Genomic DNA, 26,378 nt, shown 5'->3' on the forward strand with positions numbered 1-26,378 from the left:
GAGTCAGATGATGACAGGGATGCCTGAATTTAAGAAGAGCATGAAGGTACATGTCCGAGATGTACCGAAGGAAAATCTTACAAGGGGACCAACCCCCTCATGTAGCAAGTACACAGGTTTGGAAAAACCTGAGGGATTTGAGATTAATGATCAAGAATCTCATGTATGCAGGTGGAAGAAAGCTCTTTATGGCTTGAAGCAAAACACCCCAGGCTTGATATGAGAGGATTGATAGTTGTCTGATGAAGCTGAGAGTGAAGCCGATCCAAACCATTGCTTGAAGGTTGTGGATGATAGACCTCTCATACTGGCACCTTATGAGGATGACCTCTTTCTGACAGGTGCAGACCCTCTCATTTGCAAAAGTAAGAGGGAGTTGGATTCCGGATTTGGAATGGTGAACTACAAGCCCGTGACTACCTCAATGGATCTTATCTTTCAAAAGTTATGTGGTAGGGATGTCGGACCTGATTTGGGAAATGCCTCTGAGTTTCATAAACTCATTCTAGCATTGATATTCTTGGTGAACTCCCGTCCGGATATATGTTTTTTTGTTAGCATGTTGAGCTCATATACGGTTGAACCTCACTGGATTGGTGACAAGAATCCTCTGAGATATCGTAGGGGCACAATCTCTCATGGATTGAGATACACTGGCGGAAATGTGAAGTTGCATGATCATTCAAACGCTGACTAGGCAGGCAGTGTGGAGGATCGGAAGAGCACTTCAGAGTGTTGGTTCTCTTTGGGTTCTGTTTTGATATCTTGGATGAGCAGGAAGGAGAAGACGGTTGCTTTGAGCACTGCTGAGACCGAATACATAGCTACGAGTATGACCTCGTGTGAAGCTGTCTGGTTGAAGAAGCTCTTCAGTGGGTTGTTTGACACATGATGGATACCATCGGAATCTTCTATGACAACCAGAGGGGGATTCGACTATTGAGGAATCACGTGTGTTATGATCACTCCAAGCATATAGACATCAGGTATGACTTTATCTGGGATATGGTACATCGATGAGCAAGAAGGCTCCATCGCATTGGGACTGATGTGCAGATCGCAGAGATTCTGTCGAAGCCTCGAGGAAAGGTCAAATTTGTGACTTTCCAGAACGACTTGGAGTCGTTGAGAGACCCTCTTATGAGGGTCCTGTATGAAGCATGCATTGAGCTCTGGGAGCTTCGGGGGGCTTGGGGTACTTCTTGGAGCAAAAAGCAACCATAGGGTAACTCACCCTCCCCTAGTGGTGCGCTGTGTACAAGGTGAATGATTCAGCCTTCCCCTGTGATACCCCGTGGTGACTTGTGGGTAAGATGAGTGGTTCTCATGCCGAGGCATCCTACCCATGCAGTCTGGCAATCATGGGAAGTACCTCTCATTTGGCCAATGAGCAGGGAAATGAGGATAGGGACCATAGTAGTACCGATGGACGCATCGTGTTTCTACCATACTCCCTATTCTAGGATGACCGACATTTATCTGGGATAAATTGGAACTGACTTCAGGTCAGTAAGAGTGATATAGCTCACTCTGTCTTGGAATTGATCTGGGATCAGTATGAGTGGTTTGAGACACTCTCTTGATATTGATCTGGGATCAATGAAACTGACTTCGGGTCAGTATGAGTGAAATAAGACACTCTCTTTTGATATTGATCTGGGATCAATGAAACTGACTTCAGGTTAGTATGAGTGGTTTGAAACATTCTCTTGTGATATTGATCTAGGATCAATGAAACCGACTTCGGGTCAGTAAGAGTGACATAAATCACTCTCTTTTGGAACTAATCTGGGATCAGTAAGAGCGGTATGACACACTCTCTTTATATGGGACTGACTTCGGGTTAGTAGAGAATGGTTGGAGACATTCTCGATCAATTCTTCTTCTTCATGGTTCAACAGAGCAGAGCAGTGCAGGCAGTACAGTCTGGCAGATGGATTGGCAGATGGATCAGTAGATGGAGTTCTCCCTAGTTGAGAGGGAGTGTTAAAATTGGCAACTAGGGCCAAACTCAATGTGGGTCATCTTATTTATGGCAGCTGATATTTTTCTTGGACTCCTCTCATCGAGAGGTGTAGGATTGATCTAAAGATCATCCAATCCCGATATGTATTCATGGAGATATTAATTTATTTGTGTTATGGGACAATTCGTCAAGGTCGGCCAGCGATTAAACTGCCCCCACTTATGCTCCACGTTTTGGTATAGATACAAGTGCTTTGCAAGTCATTTCAACACAAAGAAGAATCTCTAAGGGATAAACGTTGTCCTAGAGGATGCCCTAAACGCAATCCTAGATGATGCCCTAGTAGCTCTACACGCCTAGATATAGGACGCAGTCATATTTGTGAAGAGTTGCAGCAAGTAGAGGCAGTGCTGCGTGGGAAAAAGAGGGTTGTTTTTAGGGCCTGTTTCAAGGTGACCAAGGGCTGGAAGGTAGGCCGAGTACCTTGCTAGAGGCTCGAGGCAATGTGGGTTTGGTTGAGGGTAGAAAAGAGGTAAGGAACGTTGTTTTGAGTGCGTTGTAGGAGTCAGCAGAGGTCTGTGGTAGGCCACAAGCCTAGCCACTCCAAAACAGGGTTGCGTGTAGGTGTTAGTGGCTACAAAACCCGGAATAGCAACTCATGTAAGGAGGAACCTTCCTTGCTAGGCCGCAGCAAAAGGGAGACTGTTTGTGTGGGTATTCAAGGGTTGTTGCAGCATTCACATGCCCTAACCAGGGACAACAGTACAACAGACTTGGAGCAGCAATTGTGTCGTGTGTTGGGTCAAAGATTTGACTGGCTTTGGATCAGTTTGTTGAGCAGCCTGTGGGAGTCAAGTGTTGGAGTTGTCTTTGGCGAGAAGGATTTATTTCTCCTACTTGTTTTCACTGCAAGATCTACACCAAAAGAGTTACCAGCATATAGTGCACATAGACGCAGCAATGGGTACATGATGTAAAGTGCGAGTACATGTTGTACAGTGCAGCATAGTGCACATAGGAGCAGCAATGCATAGCATGACGTACAGTGCAGCATAGTGCACACAGTAGTAGTGATGGTGCAGCATGGTGTAGATCAATGTTGTTGGACATTGGTGTAGCAATGGGACATCATGGTAATGATGGGCATATAGCAGCAACAAGAATGCATACATTAGCAGGATGATGAGGTATTGCAGCAGCAGGATGATGAGGTATTGCAACATGCATTTGGGTGCAGCATAGTGCAATGAAGAACTCAACATAGTGCAACAATACAGTGATGAACACAGTCATGATCAGTGAAGCATGATGAGATGCAGCATATTCATGATGGGTGTAGCATAATGATGAGGTGAAGCACAATGATAGGTGCAACATGGTGATGGAGTCACCTTGGAGAATCAGTTGAAGCAGCATGTCTTCAACTGAGTTCAGCTACCTCATGTATCATCTTCTTAGAGATGATCTATGCTCTTATTTAGATAAGTCAAAGTGTTGATCTTTGTTGTATATGTACTCTCTCTCTCTCTCTCTCTCTCTCTGTTGAACTATTGAAGAACATATATGAAGAATTGATCAAGGGTTTCCCCACATTGGGGTTTGTCCCTGGCTAGCGCCACATCTTGTGTCCTTTTGTCTTGGCTTGTCTTGTGCAATTTACTTTATGTTGATGTGATTTCTAATCTAGAAAAGATATTGAGCTAACTGTGAAAATTGAAATAAATTGCTCTTAACATAGAACATACCTAAATTTAACAATATCAGTATTTGCCAAAGCTTTGCCAATGAGAGGCAAGCCGATTATTGTACTCCTAAATTGTTGAAGAATTTATAATAATAAAACCCTCATCTGCTACACCAGTTTTCCCTTCGAGGTTTTTCTAAGGACGATTGTCCAAAAATATGTGTCAAATTTATTGTGTGTGTGCATCATTTTCTCAGTTCCTTCATTTTATTTTCTGCATCGTTTTTATTTGTGAAGAATTGCAGTAGTGTATTTATCATTATTTGTCGTAAAGTAATTTACAGAAGACAAAAAAAACTGCATAAGTTAAGAGATAAATATCCAGTTACTGCTTTCGTGGAAATTTCACATTAAAAGGAATACGTTAAATTTAGACTGGGCATAGAGCTTGGTTTATGTTCACTACAACTTGTGATTGTTGTCCCATTACTGTGAAGATACAAAGAATAATAAAAACCTTTAGCTTTGGCACAAAAATCCAGAGAAGGCCAGTTTGTAGGATGGAGTGTTGCAATTAGATCAATTGGAGGATGCTCTTATCCAGGATGACGATGATCGAGTTGAGATGCCACCCCCATCCGCTCCCATGGTTCCCAGGTTCCATTCTTCAACACCAACAACATGGGCTTCATCTACCATCTTCTTCATTGTCACCTTCTTCACTGCCACCACGTGGAGGCTCACATAGTCGTCGTGGTGGAACGAGGAGAGATCAATAGATATATTCACAGTTTACTACTTTTGTCATAGATTAGACTCTAGACTTGGTGGTATACTTGTTGTGAATTTGAACTTTTTTTGCCTTACTCTTTTTGTTGATTTGGGAAGCATCGGATGTGCTCTAGCAACGAAATTTGGTGGAGAGGTTGGGGCACATGAGATCTCCAATACCCAGAAAAAATTTGGGCAGATTCTAAACAGATCAGGAGATATTAAAATAATTAGTATTTTTAATGGAGTCCCTAAGTCTAAACTTAGGGAAAAATAAAATATTAATGTGTATTAATATGAATCTTTGTTATAGTGGTCCAAAAGACATGGATCAAGCCAAATCTAATCTTAGCCATTGATTAGGGACTTAATCTCGGCCGTTGAGATGTCAACAGGAAAAGTATAAGAGGAGGCTTGAGGGTCACTTGGAGAATACACCAGAGTGATCAGTCATTCTATTCTCTAGAGCGGGGTTTGCTAAGAGAGATAGAATTAGTGATCGGGAGAGCCGCTGAGGGGCATTGAGTACAGATAGATAGAGAGGCAAAGATAATGTCGGGAGAGCAGCAGAGCAGCCAGAGATAGAGACGCAGGAGCAGCCAGTGCTCACGCAGGGCCACGCAGAGGCAGCTAAGTGTTGCGGAGAGCACCAGAGAAGCCAGCGTAGCTGATGCAGACGCTCAGAGAGCTGACACATGCCAAGGTAGGCTGACGCAGGGCCAGCGCTAGGCTAGGAGACGTTGACGGCGAACGCAGTCCAGAATGGGCAGACGTTGGGGTTTCTGGGGCAGATTGGTGCTGGGTAGCTGCCAAAAGGATTATCCGGGGTTTCAGCCAGTAGATTTGTCAGAAACTGAGAGGTATTACTGCCAAGGAAATTCTCTGATGGGTAGACTAGTTTCGACACCCAGATTGTACTCTAATATTGCTTAATAAGAAAACCCTCAGATAGCTGCACCGGTTTTCCCACATTGGGTTTTTTCGGGGACATTAGTCCAAAAATAATGGTGTCATATGGTGTGTTTGTTCTTGTTTCTTTTAGTTGTCGATCTATAATATGTTAAGCATGCACTGGTGTTTATTTTCAGTATTTACATTGTAAATAACTTGTTAAGGAAAAAAACAAGTAGGTAGGAATAAATTAGATAAAGTGCATGAAGGGTTTCTAACTAAGTAAACTTAGAAACTTCAACATGGTATCAAAGCATGATTGCAGATCATAGGAGGACTAAAAGACATCAGCCGAGCGAAGCAATAGCAGCAGAAAACAGTTGTCCTAAGGTGACAGAAGTTGTTTCTAGCAACGCAAAAGCCAAGGAGTGTGACGCATAGCCAGCCAGGGCAACGCAGAGGAAGCCGAGAGCTGCGTAGAGCCTCAGGGAGGCCAGCGTTGCTAACGGAAAGGGTCAGAGGGCTGACGCAGACCCATCTGGGGTGACGCAAGGCCAGCGTGAGGCAAAGAGGGGCTGACGCAATTCACAGACGCATTTGTTGGGGTCTAGAAGGCTGCAGGAATATTACAGGGTGGAGATGGTGAGGTACTGTAGTCAGAACAGTCCCTGACAGAGCAAGGCCAAGAGCAGTTGTTACCGAGGGTTTCTAGCCGAGGAACCCGGATCAACAGTGCAGCTGCACAAGTCGATCAGAGAAGGGGACATCTCAACAAGCAACAGAAGGATTTCCAGGAGGGATATTAGGACTCAGAGGGAGTCCAGAAGAGAACTTTCAGATGGAAAGTTGAGACTCAGAGGAGTCGAACAAAGAACTTCCAGGAGGGAAGTAGAGGAGCATCATGGCACTACACGGGGTAAGAGACCAGAATAGACTGGACGAAGCATCGAACTTCAGAATCTAGAAGGCCAAAATCTTATCCGTGCTTGACAGGAATCGTGTCAAGAACTTCGCCTTGAAGGTAATAGTTGTCCCAGTCGACCCCAGTGATAATGACAGGTACGAGGAGGCGGTGGCGAGGGCCAAGTGCATTATCCTTGACAAGATCAAGGATCATATGGTACCACATATAGCCAGAAGGAAACGGCATTTGAGATGTGGGAGGCTCTCAAGAAGATGTATCAGCATACTTCTGTGCAGAGAAGAATGTTGCTCGAGAGTCAAATGAGGTCGTATCAGATGAAGAAGGGATAATCGATTGACACCTTCCTCGGAGGACTGAATGAGATCCGAGATCAATTGACTGCTATAGGGGCAACATCGGATCAGGAGCTAATGGTGAAGACAGCCCTGAATGTTGTCTCAGAAGACTGGGAAGTATTTGTCCAGAGTATAATGGGCAGAGGGACACTTCCACCGTGGGGCGAGATTTGGGCAGCTCTTCGCCAGGAAGAGATCAGACGACAGTCGAAGACAAGTAGCAGCAACAAGGGGATCAAATTCAAGCAGGAGGAGGAAGATGTGGCCCTAGCATCTTAGGGAAAGCAGGAAAAGCGGAAGAAGAAAGATCTCTCCAAGATCAAGTGCTTCCACTGTGGGGAGCTGGGTCATTATGTGACCCAGTGTCCAAGGAAGAAGAGGAAAGGAGAGTCTTTCGAGACTAAGGCAGCGCCAGCACGATCAAAGAAGGAAGTTTTGACAGACGATGACTGTGTCATAAGTGCACACGCACCACTTGAGCGGAAATGGGGAGACATCGAGCAGTGGTCAGGAGGACTACAGGCAATGAGGGGCAAGATCCTCGAGGTACACAACCTCTTGGATTAGACCTTGCTACGGGAGCCCCGTCAAGGAGTAGCAGCACTGGCTGAGTGGGTAGAGACAGATGCGGATGGAATGGCAGAGAGAGCTACAATGTAGGAGTCCTGAGACAGCGCAGAGCTAGCAGGTTGCAGCAATGTGAGAGGCACAGGAGTGTTGCACTAGTGCAGGAAGGCACAGAGAGGTGTGCAACGGTGCAAGATGTAGAGAGTTGTTGCAGTAGCGCAGAGGTCAAAGAGGGAGCACTTGTCAGCGGCAGAGGGAGCTTCAACATCAGTGGGTGTCTCTAGCCCAACAAGGAGGTCAGATTAGGAGATCAGTTACTTCTCAGTAACTGAGTTGCAGTGCAGTAGTGGGCAGCACGATGTAGCATGACGAGAGGAGGTGCAATGCGGATGCAGTGCTGGGAGAAAGGACCAGCAGCAACACGAATGCAGAGGGAGCTGTTGTACAGATGCAACAGTGGCAGTGGCAAAACCATGGGCAACAGTACAGGATGCAGCAGTGCAGAGGATGTTGGGCAGGAAGGCCTACCATCAGCACAGGTACCGATGCCGGATGATTAGAGTAATACTCAGTGAGGAGTATTGCTAGAGCACAGTGCTCGCTAAGAGGGAGTGTTGATTTGGGGTAGCATCGGATGTGCTCTAGCCACGAAATTTGGTGGAGTGGTTGGGGCACATGAGATCTCTAATACCAGAAAGGGTTTGGGCATATTTTAAACAGATCAGGAGATATTAAAATAATTAATATTTTTAATGGAGTCCCTAAGTCTAAACTTAGGGAAAATAAAATATTAATGTGTATTAATATGAATTTGTGTTAGAGTGGTCCAAAAGACATGGATCAAGCCAGATCTAATCTTAGTCGTTGATTAGGGACTTAATCTCAGCCATTGAGATGTCAATAGGAAAAGTATAAGAGGAGACTTGAAGGTCACTTGGAGAATACACCAGAGTGATTAGTCATTCTATTCTCTAGAGTGGGGTTTGCTAAGAGAGATAGAATCAGTGATCGAGAGAGCAGTTGAGGGGCATTTAATACAGAGAGATAGAGAGGTAGAGATAGTGTCGGTAGAGCAGCAAAGCAGCCAGAGATAGAGATGCAGCAGCAACCAGTGCTCACGCAAAGCCATGCAGAGGCAGCTAAGTGTTGCGGAGAGCACCAGAGAGGCCAACGTAGCTGACGCAAAGACTCAGAGAGCTGACGCAGGGCCTCTTGGGGCTGATGTAGGCCAAGATAGGCTGACGCAGGGCCAGTGCTGGGATAGCCCTAGCTGACACAATCCTGATTGGGCAAACACTGGGGTTTCTGGGGCAGATTGGTGCTGAGTAGCTGCCAGAAGGATTATCCGTGGTTTCAGCCAGTAGATTTGTCAGAAAATGAGAGGTATTACTGCCAAGGAAATTCTCTGTTGGGTATGTCAATTTCAGCACCCAGATTGTCCTCTGATATTGCTTAATACAAAAACCCTCAGGTAGTTGCACCAATTTTCCCACATTGGGTTTTTCTGAGGACATTAGTCCAAAAAATAATGGTGTCATATGGTGTGTTTGTTCTTGTTTCTTTTAGTTGTTGATCTGTAATATGTTGAGCATGCACTGGTCTTTATTTTCAGTGTTTACATTGTAAATAACTTGTTAAGGAAAAATAACAAGTAGGTAGGAATAAATCAGATAAAGTCCATGAAGGGTTTCTAACAAAGTAAGCTTAGAAACTTCAACACTTCCTAGTTCAATGTGTTTTTGGTGATGGCCATGTGGCCTATATTGTAAACATTATTATTTGAATTTTGGACATGACTCATGTTGACAATTGCTCACTTCCTAGATAAGATATTCGAATGATTTATGATTTTATCTTCTAAATGTCTACTTTCTCTTATATGCTTACATTTTTGGTGCTTTCTACCTATTGACCCTGCCGCTTACACCTACCTACAAGTCAATGAGAAAAGCCTTCAACCCCACAAGGTGTGGATGGTGACAAGGAACTCAGAGAGGGGGCTGTCACACTAATCCCAACTCTCTCCGTTTGAGCTATCTCCTAGGTTAGCTAAGGGGGGTGATCACTAATAAAAAGTTAAGTTAAAAGGTGTGAGTTTCTAGGAGAGCGTTATAGTGAAAATCGATTACTTTTAAGGATTTATGGACAAATATGAAGTAAACAACTTGAAATAACAATGTCAATCATTAATATGATTAAAAACCATAAAACCAGTGCCTTATAAGGAATTTGCTCAACAATTTAAAGATATATTTGCTCGAAGTAAAATGCAATGCTCTCAAAAAAGAAAACAAAGTAACCCTGAAATGTAAATAAGAATTGTTAGCACAAGATATGTAAGATACAAAATGCTTTTGAGATAATCAACTTTATAAATCAAAACATGCAAAACATATCTTGCCAAAACCCAAAAATTAGTAATTAACTTGGAAATGTAAAAGAAAGGAAGTGCTAAACCAAGACATCAATATGCAATTAGACTTGAAACATGAAAAGAAAACACTTGTTTGAAATGATTACAATACTTGCTTTTGGAATAGACTTTGCATATGAAAACTCAAACCATCAAGAGACAAACAAAGTAAATGTAATGGAAAGTGCTTTTGGTTAATTTTATTAATTAGCTCTTCAACAAGATTACAATTTAACTCTTCAATCCTCAGAACTCACCCTCGCCCAATGATATGGATCTCACAGTGAGGAGTCAATAGAGGAGTAGAAAATCCCTAAGATGTTTTCTTCAACCAACTTATGTTAGAGGTAAAATTTTAATGAGGCTTGGGGCCTTCCTACACTAAAATGCGTAGATGAAATGCAAATTGTGTTAATTCCCCAAATTAAAATAATGATACATGCAAATGCTTCAAAGAGATTGATTTGCAATGCTTGAAAATAAAATAGTGTTCAACATAAGTTGCAATTATAACTTCAATTGGAGGAATAAAATTAGTTTACAAGTGTTGCATGCGTTTCATCAATGAATTAAAATGATACAAGTAATTTGCTTGAAAGTAAAATTTGTTTCAAATAGACATTGACAATAAATTGCTCCAATATTCAAGATAACAATGTAGCATAAAATTGAAGCATGTATTCAAGTGCTCATGAAACAATTTACCAAGGTAAATGGAAACAAATCAAAGTTTGTTACGAATATAAAATGCTTGCATGTAAAGGATGAATTGCCCAAAGTAAAGTGTAAGCTTGTAGTTCCAAGCAACAATGAAAAAAAAAACGCAAAGCTCAAATGAAATTGTAACAAACTTTAGCTTAATGAAATGTGATAGTGAGGTTGTGTTAATTCCTAATTAAAGCATGCATGTAAGTGAATGAAGTATGAAAGCTTAAACCATGCAAATGTCAATCCACCCAAGAGAAGCCTCCCTCTAAATGGGGAGATAGGATAACATGGGAGAAATCCCAAGCTCCCACAAGCAAGTTATATCTTTTATTAATATTACAATGAGAAGAGGGCCCTTCAAAGTTCTCAACTATACTTCAAAGAGAGTCCTCAAAATAATTTCTTGAACTTGAACACTAGACCGCCTTTCTTGAGAAAGTAGTGACAAGATCTCGCAAAACTTATGCAAGGGAAACAAAGTGTGAGTTTCCTCCAAATGCCCACGGCTTAAAGAGGAAAATGGGCAGCCCTCTAATGAACTCGACTTGGCCAAAAATAAGCGTCAAAAGGGCTGACGACATCCTTGGAAATCGAACCCCCAACACTTGCCAAAGGTCCTGCAAACACTTGTTAGATGTTGCGGGAAGTGCTCTTCAAAATCTGCCACACAAGAGTTAGCAAACAATCCAACCAATGGCTGCAAAATAAGTTAAGTATTAATGGAAAAATCAGCAAGATAAAATGTATATGTACAATTATAATGTACAAAAGGCTAAGCTAAAGAGTGAAAGTAAACTCTCGTCTTTTCTTAGCCATCTTCAAGTTTTTAGATAGCAAATGAAAGAAATGAAGTACAATGTTTTTTTTTAAAAGAGATCTAAATTTATAAGTTCTCAGCGTGTGTACAAGCTGTTGTCGCGCAGATTGACACGACAACGCTCAGACCGGGGGCTGTCACTCTGATCCCCGATCCCTCCGTTTAAGCCTATCTCCCGCGGCTAAGGGGGGTAGTCCCTGTGAGATGACGAGGCCAACTGTCGACCAGTTGGTTGGGAGACACGAGACACGATAAGAAAAGCACTAGATGGATTTGATTAATCTAGCAGACCAGTGCTTTAAGAGACGATTACTTGTTAAATGATATAGAAACATGAATCATGAACAGCAATCATCTATCACAGCTAAATCACATGACCAAAATGATACCCGGCAACTGAAAATTTGAAAAGATGAATGCTATTAATCACCACGAGAATCACAAACCATCAACCAGATATCAATTTCGCATCTCAGCTTAAAAAAACTTTAGATCTCAGCAATGACGTGAAAGCAACTGAAATCTGGCAAAAATAATTTTTCAAATTTTAAATTTTTTTTTTTTTTTTTTTTTTTTTTTGTTTATTTTTATTTTTCAAAATTATGGAAATTTTAAAAAAACCCCTAAAAAGAGTTAAAATTCGAAAACTAAATTCTAATCACTAAAAATAAAACTAAAAAAATATTATTTTTTTTATTTTTTATTTTTTATTTTTTTATTCAAAAAATCAAAAAATAAGACAAAACTTAAAGTCTAAAATTAAAATCTAAAATAATTAAAATCTAATTAAAAGCCTAATTCTAAAGACTAATTAAAATCTAAAAAGAAATAAAATGAAGTTAAAATCTAAATCTAATCTATTGAAAACTTTATTAAAAGTCTAAACCAAATAAAACTAAATAAATCAAAATCAAATTTTAAATCTAACCTAAGCTACGCTAGATAAAATCGAAGTCAAATGAACAACCATTAAAATCTAAATTAAATAAAAAAAAGGAAAACAAAAGGAATTCGATTTAATGCTCTTTCTTTCAACTCAACGAAATAAAAAAAAAGTAACTAAGACCCTAAACTAAATGAGCAAGGCAGAACATGTATTTGTGAAATCGAATCGAATTACCTGCTGCCCGCTGAAATAAAAATTCGATGCCCACGCAAATGCAGAAATGGAATACGACTTCAGGCAAAAAAGGAAGGCCGACAGAAAGAAATCGTAACCCTGACCCGCGATTTACCTGGCTCAACGAAAGACGGTTTGCTGCAAAGCGTACAGGTGACCGCGGATTTCTGAGCTTGAGTTTGATGTAACAGTTTTGTTTGTCTGTACGCAGGTCAGTGTGGAGCGAATCGATGGATGGATTTTCGTTTTGCAGTCTAGAAAAATTTGAATTTCTCACTGTTCAATGCAGAGAACAAACAGTGGCCTGTGTAGAATGCTGAAATCATGAACCGGCTTGCAATGGCTAGCTTTGTTTGAAGTTAGAAATTTTGCTGAGGCAGCAACTGATTTGACTTTTGCATATGGAACCCTCGGCAATATATTCCCAGATCTGAAAAATTTTAAACACCTGAAATGCAAAACAGGGAACCTTCAAAGCTTGAGTTTTCTTCCAGGTCTTATCTCAGATCTGCATCCTGCAAGAAGAAAAACAAGACCTGGCAGATGCACAAAATTTTAAAGTAAAACCTAAAGTCACAAAAAAAAAAAAAAAAAAAATGAAAACCCTAGATCCAGCAAAAGAATTACAGATATGGCCCCTTAAAAGCCTGATTCAGCAATAGGCACAGGAATAACATTTTCGAATATCATGTAATGTTTCAGAAATCTCTCATATAAACCCGAAAAGAGACTCTTAATGATTAACCCAGGGCCAAAATTAGCTAGGCTCTGCAAAGAAAAGCCTGTGGGAGTCGGTTGGTTCAGCCTAGAACTTCCCCAAACGCCCACCAAAATTTCCTTCAATGATGTTTTCTGCACAGCTCGAAACAACTGTCAATAAAGAGGGCAAAATGCTGCTAGATCTCAGGGAGTAATGGAGATACCTGCCATTACTTCAGAAACCCTAACAGCACCCAAACCCCAGCAAGTGAACAAGATACCTGTGCTCACAATACTCTACGAAAAGCTATTATTAACGGCTGAAAATAACATATGCAGAAAATGAAACCATCTCACAGCAATTCTAGAGAGTAACACCAGCAAGATTTGGACCCCAAAGTCTTCTTTTATTAACCAGAAATCAGATTACAAGAGAGCTTTCTCAGTATTGACTCACAGATCGAATATCTGAAATGACCACCTAAGACTCTATATAACGGAAATGATCCCAACGGCTAGTTCGAATGATCCATGTAGAAATGATCTCGACCGTTGATGAGGATCAAGACATCTCTTGATCTCATCCGTCAATTTATTCAAAAAAAAAAATTATTATTATTTTTTAAATTTTTAAATTTTTTTATTATTTTTTTATTTATTTCATTTTTAAAAATTTTTAAATTTTTATTTTTTTTTTGGAATTTTTTTTTTATTTTTTTTTTATTTTTAAATTTCTTAGTTTTTATTTATTTTGTTATTTTATTTCATTTTTTAAATGGATCATCGAACTAAGCCTTTGGAAACATCACCTAGGACCTAGGACTTTGGACTCACGAGGGGATTTAAAACATTTTCAACCCTCAAGACACATTTCATGATGACTTTTTACAATTTACATCTCAAGGGGACAAACCCACTTAATACAGACCCTCATAAATCACCCAGTTCTACGACACAACTATAATCTAGCAGACTAACACACTAGGATTCTCCTAAAGTTCTAATGACAAAATCCATCCCGGCTTTGGGGTCAGGTTTGAAGGAAAACTCTGCCGATCCATGGATCGGTGAGACGAAAAACCTTCCGGGACATAGATTATCATAGAAAGTTAGGTCCACCTAGGCAATTTTACATACATGACTCTGATCTGCTTAGATTATTTACAATTCATACATGCAGACTGGGTTTACAATTGAAATGATCAAGCTGCTGATGACTGTAGGCTGGCACGGACACGTCGTTCAGGTGCTATCTCTTTCTGCCAAGAAAAGAGGGTGTACTGCATGGGAAGTTGACCAGTAGAGGTCAACATCTGGCTCTACTTGGGGACACGTTGCTGCTTGCAGGAATGTGAGAATCCAGAATCAGCATCCATACAACACACAACAAAATATAAGTAGCGTCCATCCAAAACTCATCATATACATTAAGCACAAGAAAGATAAAAGCTCTTCATTTATTAACTATCTAAAGCAGAAACAAAAATGCGGAAAAAACAAGGAGTAGGGTTAGAAAGACGATACAAAGGATGCCCCATGGCATCAGATGTGTTCAATATAGTGCATACTGAGCATTTGCCTGCTTTCAGGCAAATCTGTCGGCTGCTTATCGGATGTACCATTTCCAATTCTGCATATGGTAGGACTCTTTCCTATCCGAAAATCAAGCTGCTCATGGCCGTCTGATGCATCAAATCTTCGTCTCATTTTCTTTCTTTTGCGCTTCTTTCTTCTGGCAGATTGACTTATTGATGACCTGGAACTTTCTGTTTCAAAACTATCAGATGAAGTATACGTGATATGTCTTTCTTTATCCTGCATCTGATCTTTATCATTCTTAAGTCTGTCCGGATCACCTTCAATTAACCATCTTTCAATCGAATCAATAACCTCCTCATAATAAGATGGAGCTTGTTGCAGCAAATGAGAAGATTCCTGATCTGTTGATGTTACCTGGTTTCTTTCATCTTCCAATTGCTGAAACCTTTGAACCTGTATTCTAATGGCATCCATCTGTCTAGAGTGTTCAACCTTTATATCACCGATTTGTCTGGCATGATGTTCTTCCATGTCTTTTATCATTTTATTGTTCTTTTCCTTTATGTCCATCAAGTAATGCTGCATGAAATTTATTTCTTCTTTATGATTCGCTTGCATGTCAGCCAACTGATTATTATGATTGAACGTTATGATAGTCATTTCCTCATCCATAGTTAATAAATTGTTTTGCATAGAGTCAATTTCCCTATCATGATCAGCTTTAATGGTCACGATATTCTCTTCTAAGACTGACATCTTGCTATGCATGTTTCCAATTTCTGTTTCATATTTAGTTTTCATGGCCTCAATTTCTCTAGCATGGTGACTTTGCGTGACCTCAATCTCCCTATTACGTTTTTCCAGGTGGGCGCATAAAGTTTTCACATCATTGACATAATTAGTTTGGTTGATTTCCATATTCCTTACCAGCATCATTAGATTTCGTAAAATTTGCTTTTGCTCTTCCCTTTCATTGTCATTTGTCCCTGATTTTTCACTATCATGAACTTGATCTGCAATATTTCCGGTGGATGACACATTCTGACATGATGAATCGTCTTGGGATCTTTCAGTTGGACCTCTTATCAAATTACTTTCATTCTGTTGCACAATTTTAGAGGCAGAAGGCAAGCTGTTTGGACTATCATATCTATCTTTAAAAGCATTGAGAATGTCTTGTAAAGAAGTGAAAAAATCATTAGGAAAATTATTAAACCAATTCAAGGCATCACCCTCTAAAGAATGGACAAATAGACGCATCTTGAAATCTTCATGATTATATTGAGGAAATCTACAATATAAGATCATTACACAAGTAAACCTGTTTAAATGTTGTTCAACAGTGACCGAATCACCACCCGAGAACTTAAATAATTTATCAATGGCCTCTTTCGGAAGATCATGGAGATTATCAGTAAAATGACATGGTTAAATGAATAATCCATGATGAACAATAAGGGATCAACTGGATGATAGAAAAAGATTTCTGCTCAAGAAAATTAAGAAATGAGAGAAGTGGAGTCGCCACTTGAACAATGAATCTGATTCTAGGATCCAAAAAGTAGCCACAAGCAGATATGAGGAAAGCTTCTTGTCTAGGAAAAATGAGAAAGTGGAGTCGCCACCCAAACAAGAAACAAACCCAAGAGATGCTGCTGATATGGGATGAAAAGATGCCAAAAATATTGAATCTGCCAGCTCAACTGAGAGATGAGAGATGAGAAGATGATGATAAATGTCGATGAAACTCTAGGAACAGAAAAAACGGCGCCAAGAAATGTTGGCGTTGCCGGCTCAAACGAATGATAGAAAGATGAACGATGAATGATGAAAAGTCGTTGAAATGCCGAGAAAACAATTTCCCCAGCAACGGCGCCAAAAAATGTTGGCGTTGCCGGGCCAGATGAAGAGATAAGAAATGAGAAAAATGATTTGTCGTTTGAAACATCGAGAAAAAGCAATCCCCGACAACGGCGCCAAAAAATGTTGTCGCGCAGATTGACACGACAACGCTCAGACCGGGGGCTGTCACTCTGATCCCCGATCCCTCTGTTTAAGCCTGTCTCCCGCGGCTAAGGGGGGTAGTCCCTGTGAGATGACGAGGCCAACTGTCGACCAGTTGGTTGGGAGACACGAGACACGATAAGAAAAGCACTAGATGGATTTGATTAATCTAACAGACCAGTGCCTTAAGAGACGATTACTTGTTAAATGATATAGAAACATGAATCATGAACAGCAATCATCTATCACAGCTAAATCACATGACCAAAATGATACCCGGCAACTGAAAATTTGAAAAGATGAATGCTATTAATCACCATGAGAATCACAAACCATAAACCAGATATCAATTTCGCATCTCAGCTTAAAAAAACTTTAGATCTCAGCAATGACGTGAAAGCAACTGAAATCTGGCAAAAATAATTTTTCAAATTTTAAATTTTTTTTTTTTTTTTTTTTTTGTTTATTTTTATTTTTCAAAATTATGGAAATTTTAAAAAAACCCCTAAAAAGAGTTAAAATTCGAAAACTAAATTCTAATCACTAAAAATAAAACTAAAAAAATATTATTTTTTTATTTTTTATTTTTTATTTTTTTATTCAAAAAATCAAAAAATAAGACAAAACTTAAAGTCTAAAATTAAAATCTAAAATAATTAAAATCTAATTAAAAGCCTAATTCTAAAGACTAATTAAAATCTAAAAAGAAATAAAATGAAGTTAAAATCTAAATCTAATCTATTGAAAACTTTATTAAAAGTCTAAACCAAATAAAACTAAATAAATCAAAATCAAATTTTAAATCTAACCTAAGCTATGCTAGATAAAATCGAAGTCAAATGAACAACCATTAAAATCTAAATTAAATAATAAAAAAAAAGGAAAACAAAAGGAATTCGATTTAATGCTCTTTTTTTTAACTCAACGAAATAAAAAAAAAGTAACTAAGACCCTAAACTAAATGAGCAAGGCAGAACATGTATTTGTGAAATCGAATCGAATTACCTGCTGCCCGCTAAAATAAAAATTCGATGCCCACGCAAATGCAGAAATGGAATACGACTTCAGGCAAAAAAGGAAGGCCGACAGAAAGAAATCGTAACCCTGACCCGCGATTTACCTGGCTCAACGAAAGACGGTTTGCTGCAAAGCGTACAGGTGACCGTGGATTTCTGAGCTTGAGTTTGATGTAACAGTTTTGTTTGTCTGTACGCAGGTCAGTGTGGAGCGAATCGATGGATGGATTTTCGTTTTGCAGTCTAGAAAAATTTGAATTTCTCACTGTTCAATGCAGAGAACAAACAGTGGCCTGTGTAGAATGCTGAAATCATGAACCGGCTTGCAATGGCTAGCTTTGTTTGAAGTTAGAAATTTTGCTGAGGCAGCAACTGATTTGACTTTTGCATATGGAACCCTCGGCAATATATTCCCAGATCTGAAAAATTTTAAACACCTGAAATGCAAAACAGGGAACCTTCAAAGCTTGAGTTTTCTTCCAGGTCTTATCTCAGATCTGCATCCTGCAAGAAGAAAAACAAGACCTGGCAGATGCACAAAATTTTAAAGTAAAACCTAAAGTCACAAAAAAAAAAAAAAAAAAAAAAATGAAAACCCTAGATCCAGCAAAAGAATTACAGATATGGCCCCTTAAAAGCCTGATTCAGCAATAGGCACAGGAATAACATTTTCGAATATCATGTAATGTTTCAGAAATCTCTCATATAAACCCGAAAAGAGACTCTTAATGATTAACCCAGGGCCAAAATCAGCTAGGCTCTGCAAAGAAAAGCCTGTGGGAGTCGGCTGGTTCAGCCTAGAACTTCCCCAAACGCCCACCAAAATTTCCTTCAATGATGTTTTCTGCACAGCTCGAAACAACTGTCAATAAAGAGGGCAAAATGCTGCTAGATCTCAGGGAGTAATGGAGATACCTGCCATTACTTCAGAAACCCTAACAGCACCCAAACCCCAGCAAGTGAACAAGATACCTGTGCTCACAATACTCTACGAAAAGCTATTATTAACGGCTGAAAATAACATATGCAGAAAATGAAACCATCTCACAGCAATTCTAGAGAGTAACACCAGCAAGATTTGGACCCCAAAGTCTTCTTTTATTAACCAGAAATCAGATTACAAGAGAGCTTTCTCAGTATTGACTCACAGATCGAATATCTGAAATGACCACCTAAGACTCTATATAAAGGAAATGATCCCAACGGCTAGTTCGAATGATCCATGTAGAAATGATCTCGACCGTTGATGAGGATCAAGACATCTCTTGATCTCATCCGTCAATTTATTCAAAAAAAAAAATTATTATTATTTTTTAAATTTTTAAATTTTTTTATTATTTTTTTATTTATTTCATTTTTAAAAATTTTTAAATTTTTATTTTTTTTTTGGAATTTTTTTTTTATTTTTAAATTTCTTAGTTTTTATTTATTTTATTATTTTATTTCATTTTTTAAATGGATCATCGAACTAAGCCTTTGGAAACATCACCTAGGACCTAGGACTTTGGACTCACGAGGGGATTTAAAACATTTTCAACCCTCAAGACACATTTCATGATGACTTTTTACAATTTACATCTCAAGGGGACAAACCCACTTAATACAGACCCTCATAAATCACCCAGTTCTACGACACAACTATAATCTAGCAGACTAACACACTAGGATTCTCCTAAAGTTCTAATGACAAAATCCATCCCGGCTTTGGGGTCAGGTTTGAAGGAAAACTCTGCCGATCCATGGATCGGTGAGACGAAAAACCTTCCGGGACATAGATTATCATAGAAAGTTAGGTCCACCTAGGCAATTTTACATACATGACTCTGATCTGCTTAGATTATTTACAATTCATACATGCAGACTGGGTTTACAATTGAAATGATCAAGCTGCTGATGACTGTAGGCTGGCACGGACACGTCGTTCAGGTGCTATCTCTTTCTGCCAAGAAAAGAGGGTGTACTGCATGGGAAGTTGACCAGTAGAGGTCAACACAAGCTATGTGCCGAAATCCCTACAAAACCACTTTGTAAGATAAGACTATGAAGGATCAAATAACAAATGAGAGCTCCTTTAAGAATGTATCAAGAGTGGGTTGGTCTCTCCAAAGACTTCTCCTCACGCTTGATTCTGTAATCCCAACAAGATGTTCCCTCTACAAAACTTCAATCAATAATTAGTTCCATATAGATTTAGCAATAAACAATGATAAGAAACTCTAGAGATTTATTTAAAACCAACTAGAGCACCTATACCTAGAGCATACCTCTAAATCAAATGTCAATGCAAGATAGCTCTACATTAACAAATCTACATGAGCATATGGAAGCAAATTAGATCAAAGCATGAGTAAAAGGAATTATACTAATGCTCAACAATTCATCACACTCGAAAAGGAGGAAAACCTCATGAATGAAACTCCAAAGTTTTTATTGATATTTCTGAAACTGTACAAGGCACCAGCACTTCCGCAAGCACAATAGCTAGCAACAATCTTATACAATGTGAGAGCCCATGGCTCTATTATATAGAGAGTTGGGAGCAAATCCCAATGAAGAATGACAATGACAAATGGCATTGGAGCCAATCCCAATGTAGAAGTGATTAAACAAGTGGCATGAAGTGACAATCCCAAAAATAAATTCGAATTTGTTGAATGGAGCTCCAATGCCAAGTGTAAAAATCGAATTCTGGCAAGTGGGCATCATTTTCTTCTTCCCTTATGTGCCAAATTCGAATTTTATGGTGGAATGACAAATGTATATGGGTGGTAACCCATATGGAAACAATTTCCCACAAAAATCTCCACCAAATATTCTCCCAAATACTCCCAAATGTACATTAACTTCACAAATTCGAATTTCCAAGCAGCTTTTTCATTTAATGCCAGAAATTCGATTTTATTTGAGCACATGTCATTTCCTAGATTTTAGGAGTCCACATCACCTTGGGTCTTCACTTTAACTCCCCCATAATTTTCCACCTCATTTCCACAACATTTAGCATGTGTGGATATTTATTTTTCTCTATTAATTTAATTTATGGCTTAATTAATTGTCAGATTTCCCACTAAATTTAGGAAAAGTGGGTTTTGAGGGTCCAAAACACATTATTAACCCCTCAAAGTGTGTCATAGTAGAAATTTGAGGGTGAAAGGTGTAATTTTGATTACTCATACCCCATACAACTTATCTAGACTACACTTATTACAATTTAAATATAGTTTTATTTGCAATTTTTGACCAGTGGGAAATCTAAAAAATTAAAAAATGACTACGTAGACTTAACCAAAATTCCACGAAATTTCTTGTGTGATCTAATATGGTAATATACATTGACTCTAGACACTAAGATGTGTCAGGAGCTCAACCTTCAAACCATCACCCCAGCTTTGGGGTAAAACGTGAGTGAAAAAACTCAGAAAATTATCCGCCTCTCAAAAAGAACGGATAATTAACCAGATAAAAAAAACACTCCAAAGTGTACTCATTTGTTGATCGAGTCCCAACATCCTAGGTCTGTTACGGACTGAAATTTCATCATTACTAGTATCACTTATTACAATTCCCCGTAGGGTGTGGAATCTGGGTACAAGAAAGATGATGAGAAAATAGAAGTAGAGTTAAAAAACTCTGTTGACTGACGATATCAGATGGTACAAGTGTCCTCTAGATCATCTTTGGGCATGGAGTCTTCATATAATCATCAGGTGCCACTCCAGTGGTCAACACTACCTTCTATTATCTATGGAATGTTTATAAATTTGATTTATGTTTGTAATTGCTAGAATCTAGATGGTTGATGCTTGAATAATTAATCATTGATGTACAATGGATGCCATATCTATCTTGATTTATGTACAAATATGCATGTTTTCATATCTTGTACAACTAGTTTGGTATTTGGGACGTTCTTTTAATATAAATGCAAAAAAATATATAAAATATATATATATAGTAGTTGCTTCACTTCCTATATTTTTGGAAAACGACGTTTCTGATGCTTCGCTTGTCTCTGCTTCATGCAACATTGGCCCTAGGCCTCTACATAGAAAGTGAATTGCCTCCCACTGGAGACTTGAGCCATTGTTGCTGTCTTTCATGTAGAAGGTCCAGTAAAGTTACCTCACACATCATACCTAGAACATCTATCTTAGGTGACCTTAGCATAAATTGGGACTCCTCCCATTGGTGAAAATCCGTAAAGAACAAGTGGTTTTGGCTGTGAATGGGCAACTACCCCATTGTTGTCTCTTGGTCTAGACTCTAGTTTATACCTTGTAGGGTTCCTTCTCCAAGGCCTACTAGATTTTACGGCAACAAGCATCTTTGTCAATCTCGTTCTCACGTGACAGAAGATCGATTCCGACCCTACCACTATAACCTCTAGGTGCCCACATATGCCCTTCTGCTGACATGGGTAAGTTAGGGTTGAACCTATGACCTTTACACAATGAGTGCCTTCACAAAACACCCTATCACCAACTAGTCTAGACCCTGGCGGCTCTTGTAATTTCACTTATTAAACAAAATTAAGGTTAATTTCCCTAGGTCTCTTAAACCTTAGAAATCTAAATGAAATATTCTAGAGATTTCCAAAATATTAGTGAGTTAGATTTGATCTAATCTTAGTTATACATTTCATTCTTAAGATAAGGTGGTTGCAAAGATTGAGGAGATTAGTTGAGATTAATTGCTAAGATAGGAGAGATTAGTTGTTTAGATTGAGTAGATTATTTATCTCACTCAAAGCATAAATAGGACAAGTTGGGAGAAGTTGTACACACACATTATAAATATCAAAAAGACTCAGGAGAACAGAGAAAGATCAGCTAAGCATATTCAAAGAACAGGAGAGTAGCCAAGGTTTGATCAGATCAAACAGTGTTGTACAGCAGCTCAGTAACGTACAGATCTAAGTATTCAGCAAACAGATCTAGTAGATCTGGTTATACAGTAAGCAGATCTAGCATATATGAGTGACCAGCAGGCAGATCTAGTGTAGATCTGAATGTCCACGAGGCTGAAAACCTTAGTTTTGAGGTGTTCTTGTAAGTTTTTATCATTAATGATAAGCTGATTTGGAGGACAGAATTTTGTGTGTACTGAAAAAGTTATTTTGTTTTTGTCGTTTATGTTTTCCGGCGATATGTGTGATTGCTGCATGTTCAGAATTTTAATTATGTTATTGAAGTAATTCAATATCTGAGTTATTTGATAAAGAAATAGAACAGCAGCTATCTTGAATTTGGAAATTTTTACATTAAAAACTACAACAGAATAAATGAATGTATCATTCCAAGTCAGTTCAAATAATAAATGAAAAGAGTAGGCCAGCCTGGCAACTGGCGTGTATGAAAAAGCATCCATATAATGTAAAATAATCAGTGAACTCACCAACCAATCCCTTGATGCCTCATAGATAAGAAGCCTCCCCAGTTCTGCCATCGCACTTTCTGAATGAACATAATCATAAAAGTGGTCAAGGTATTAAAAACAATGTTCAAATCATGTTATATTATAAGACTCCTCAGCTAAAATCTAAGCAATGACAAAAACATGAATTACTGAGAATAATGAACATTGAAGCTGTCAATGAGCGGAAGCAGAAGACAGAACCACTTCAACAGCATCATGGTATTGACAGAGGTTTGTACATAACGTCTTGAACTAAATTGACTTGGACACAATTACTACATTTAGGTACAAAATTGGTTATTACAGAATACTTGAGCACTAGAAAAAATTTGAATATACATGTTCTCAACAGAAGTAACTAGAAGACTTCAATCTATATTAAATCATATCATAACAGCTTAAATTTCTGAAATTATAAAATATTAGCAATAAAAACAGGGCAAGAACATGAACAATCTACAAAGGAACTTGATGTCATTCTTCATCATCATAATATGAAACAGCCTAATAGGAGATTTTTTACTTTAATACACAATTTCTCTACTCTTTGGTATTATGATCCAAAGACCTTTTTTCAAAAAATGAAAAAAGGTCTTGTTGTTTGCAATGGGTGAACTGTTTCTCGGGACTAGAAAGAAAGTAAATAAATCATTGTTAGTTTTTGTAGCATCAGATAGGTGTTCTAGTCTCGACTTGTGTCAAAGAGGCTAAGAAACGGGATTTTCAAAACCCAAAAAAAGTTTCCCGACATAAATTTGCAACACCTTAATTAAATTAATTAGTCATCATTTAAATTTTTCCCAAGTCTAACTTCGGAAAACTGGTTGATTAATAACAATTAATTAAGAAAAGGTAAGAATGCTCTAAAAACTCACACGAATTGAGTTTGAGATGATCTTAGCCGTTGACGAAGATCTAATCATGGCCATTGTTTCACCAAAGAGAGATTATAAGAGCAGGACGATGAGGATGTAGATCAATACATCGAGTGAAAGGAAGATCAAGGCAGATCAAATTTCCCAGATAGCAGAGATTCAACTAGGGAAAAATTTGAGCCAGTGATGTAGTAGAGATTGAGGAACAGCAGCAGAGTGATACCAAAGGATTTTCCAGTGTCGGAAGAGTCAGAAGGGACAGGCTGATTTATTCCACGGAGAGAGGTTGCGTAGAGGCCGCACAAAGCCTCAAGGAGGCAGTTTGATTTAGCCAGAGGAGAGGTCAATTCAGTAGCAGAGTGCCAAGAAAATTCTTCCATAGGGCCAACGAATCCTTCTTAGTGGCAGAGACAGTTAACAAAGATAGATAGTGTTAGTTTTTGTAGCATCGGAGGTGTTCTAGTCTCGAAACTTTGTGCAAAGGCTAAAACACGGGAGTTCTCCAAAACCCAGAAATCGTTTTTGGAAATTCCACCTCGAATTTGCTCAATTAAATTAATTGACCATAATTAAAAATTTCCTTAAGTTTAACTTAGGAAAAAAGGTTAATTAATAGTAATTAATTGAGAAAGGTGAGAATTCTCTAGAAGCTCACGCGGATCGACTTGGAGACGATCTCAACCATCAATTAAGTTTTAATCGTCGCTATTGGCGTCCCAACTGGAAATTAATTAATAGGAATTAATTGAGAAAGGTGTGAATCATCTAGAAACTCACACGGATCGACTAGGAAATGATCTCAGCAATCGATTAAGTTTTAATCTTGGTCGTTGGAGTCCCAACTAGAGATTATTAAAAGAGGTCTACGGGTAGATGGAGAACGCACTAGTGCAGACGCTCAGTAGCCCAAGCAGTTTGAATTCCTAGTTACAGAAGTGATTCAGTAGTGGAGATTGAGCCAAGAGGCGAGTAGGAGTTGGCAGAAGAGGTCAGCAGTGATCCAGAGGAAGTTTTCCAATTTCAGAGAGTAGCTTGCAGAGAGGCAGAGATAGCCACAGAGAGGTTGTGTTGGGGTTGCGCAGTAGCCTCTAAGAGGTAGTTTAATTTGTAGATTTGGGAAGTCGTTTCAGAGTTCCAGAGGCAAGAAAAATTCGCATATGCCAGGAGAAACATTTCTAGAGTCAGTGGTAGGTTGAAAAGGCCGCTTAGAGTGAGATTCAGGCAACACGAATTTGTGTTTGCGCAGAGGGTAACGCAAGGCATTTAGTGAAGGGGTTTCAAAGGCCAATATCAATGTTGGATTGCTTGTGGGGTGAGGAAAATTTCCTCACAATATTTTTTTCAGTATTTTCTCTGTAGGATTGCCAGTTTTCGGCATCCAGATTGTACTCAGAATTATTGTTGCATAATAATAATATAAACTCTCAGCTATTGTAACTAGTTTTCCGACATTGGGTTTTTTCGAGACTTTAGTCCAAAATAACGGTGTTATATTTTTGTGTCTATGCCAGTATTTTCTCAGTTTCTAGTTTATCTTCCGCAGTATTTTTATTTGTGAAGATTGCAGTGTGATTTTTTTTTGGTGTCGTAGCAATAAACTGCTAAATTAATTTACAGTTAGAAGAATTCATTCCAGTTGCTGCAATTGAATTTTAGTGGTGAAATTTTCACATAGTATCAAAGCATATTTGATAGACGGGGAGCCCAGGAGCGGAAGAAGAAAATTTCATTGTTCAGAGGAAGCAACGCAGTACCTAGCCAGGCAGTGCGAATTGTTGGACAGAGGGTTCAAAAATTCGACCTGCCTAGAATAATGATTCCAGCATGCAGAGGGAGCAACCGCAGCTTAAAATTTAGCTAAGCAAATTTCTTGTCTGGGTATTGAGGGTTTTGCAGCAGTTTGCAGTAGCAGAATTAGTGTCGGAAGGAAGAGAAATAGCACACTGAATTATACCCAAAATTCTTCAGTGTGGCCATGGATCGATTTGATATTTAGGGGGCTTCAAAGTTGTCTTCCAGATTGGAGGACGAATTTGTTTGCTTTTCAGGCTCAACTTCACAGGGTGTCTAGTATATAGGCAGTAGAGTGTCAACTCACATGACAAGGGCTAGAGAATATTTCTCTAGCTGCAATGAGGAGCAAATGGATTTCCAAATTACGATGGGAAACAAAACAAAGTGTACTCCAATGGGGAGAGGTACCATCGATTTTCAGAGGGAGTCAAGAACAAGTACTAGCGCTACAGATGCACCGCATGTGTCAGGATTGGATATGACCCTAATTTTAGTATCCCAACTACAGATAAGGGGTATGATGTCCACTTTGTAGGGAAGACGGTGTTTTTCAAACACCTGAGCTGGAAGAGGGTGAGACAGATTGAAGTTTGAAGCAATAGGTTGTAAAGGTTGCAACTCGATTCTCCAATGGCACCAGTAGGCAGTGACAGTAGTAGTGGGAAGGCACTAAATGAACTATGGCATAAGAGAATGGGGCATTTACACCATGGAACACTCAAGATGCTCAGGAGACAGTAACAAGGGTTCCAGAACTTGGCACGAAACAAGATGATGTGTGCAAGGGGTGTGTGTTTGGGAAATATGCTAAAGCAGCATTCCCAAGAAGTGACAGCAGA

At 39.0% G+C, this 26,378-nt stretch overlaps 1 protein-coding gene across 6 annotated transcripts in view; it reads right to left on the reverse strand.

The window, feature by feature from the left end:
• The window catches only part of LOC149147537 (uracil phosphoribosyltransferase-like), a 328,480-nt gene that overhangs the window by 213,254 nt on the left and 88,848 nt on the right, over positions 1–26,378 (reverse strand). For all 6 annotated transcript variants that reach the window (XR_016262490.1, XR_016262486.1, XR_016262488.1 and 3 more), the window contains one exon: positions 22,850–22,908. Coding sequence is in view for 1 of the 6 variants with exons in the window: in XM_089439250.1 (XP_089295376.1) it covers positions 22,850–22,908 (59 nt within the window). In the remaining 5 variants the exon portion in view is untranslated. The remainder of the gene's footprint in view (positions 1–22,849; positions 22,909–26,378) is intronic.

Source organism: Pinus tabuliformis, chromosome 9 (genome assembly GCF_031772625.1).
Source record: "Pinus tabuliformis cultivar Carrire ecotype Pingquan chromosome 9, CPIR1, whole genome shotgun sequence".
Classification (NCBI taxonomy): Eukaryota; Viridiplantae; Streptophyta; class Pinopsida; order Pinales; family Pinaceae; genus Pinus; species Pinus tabuliformis.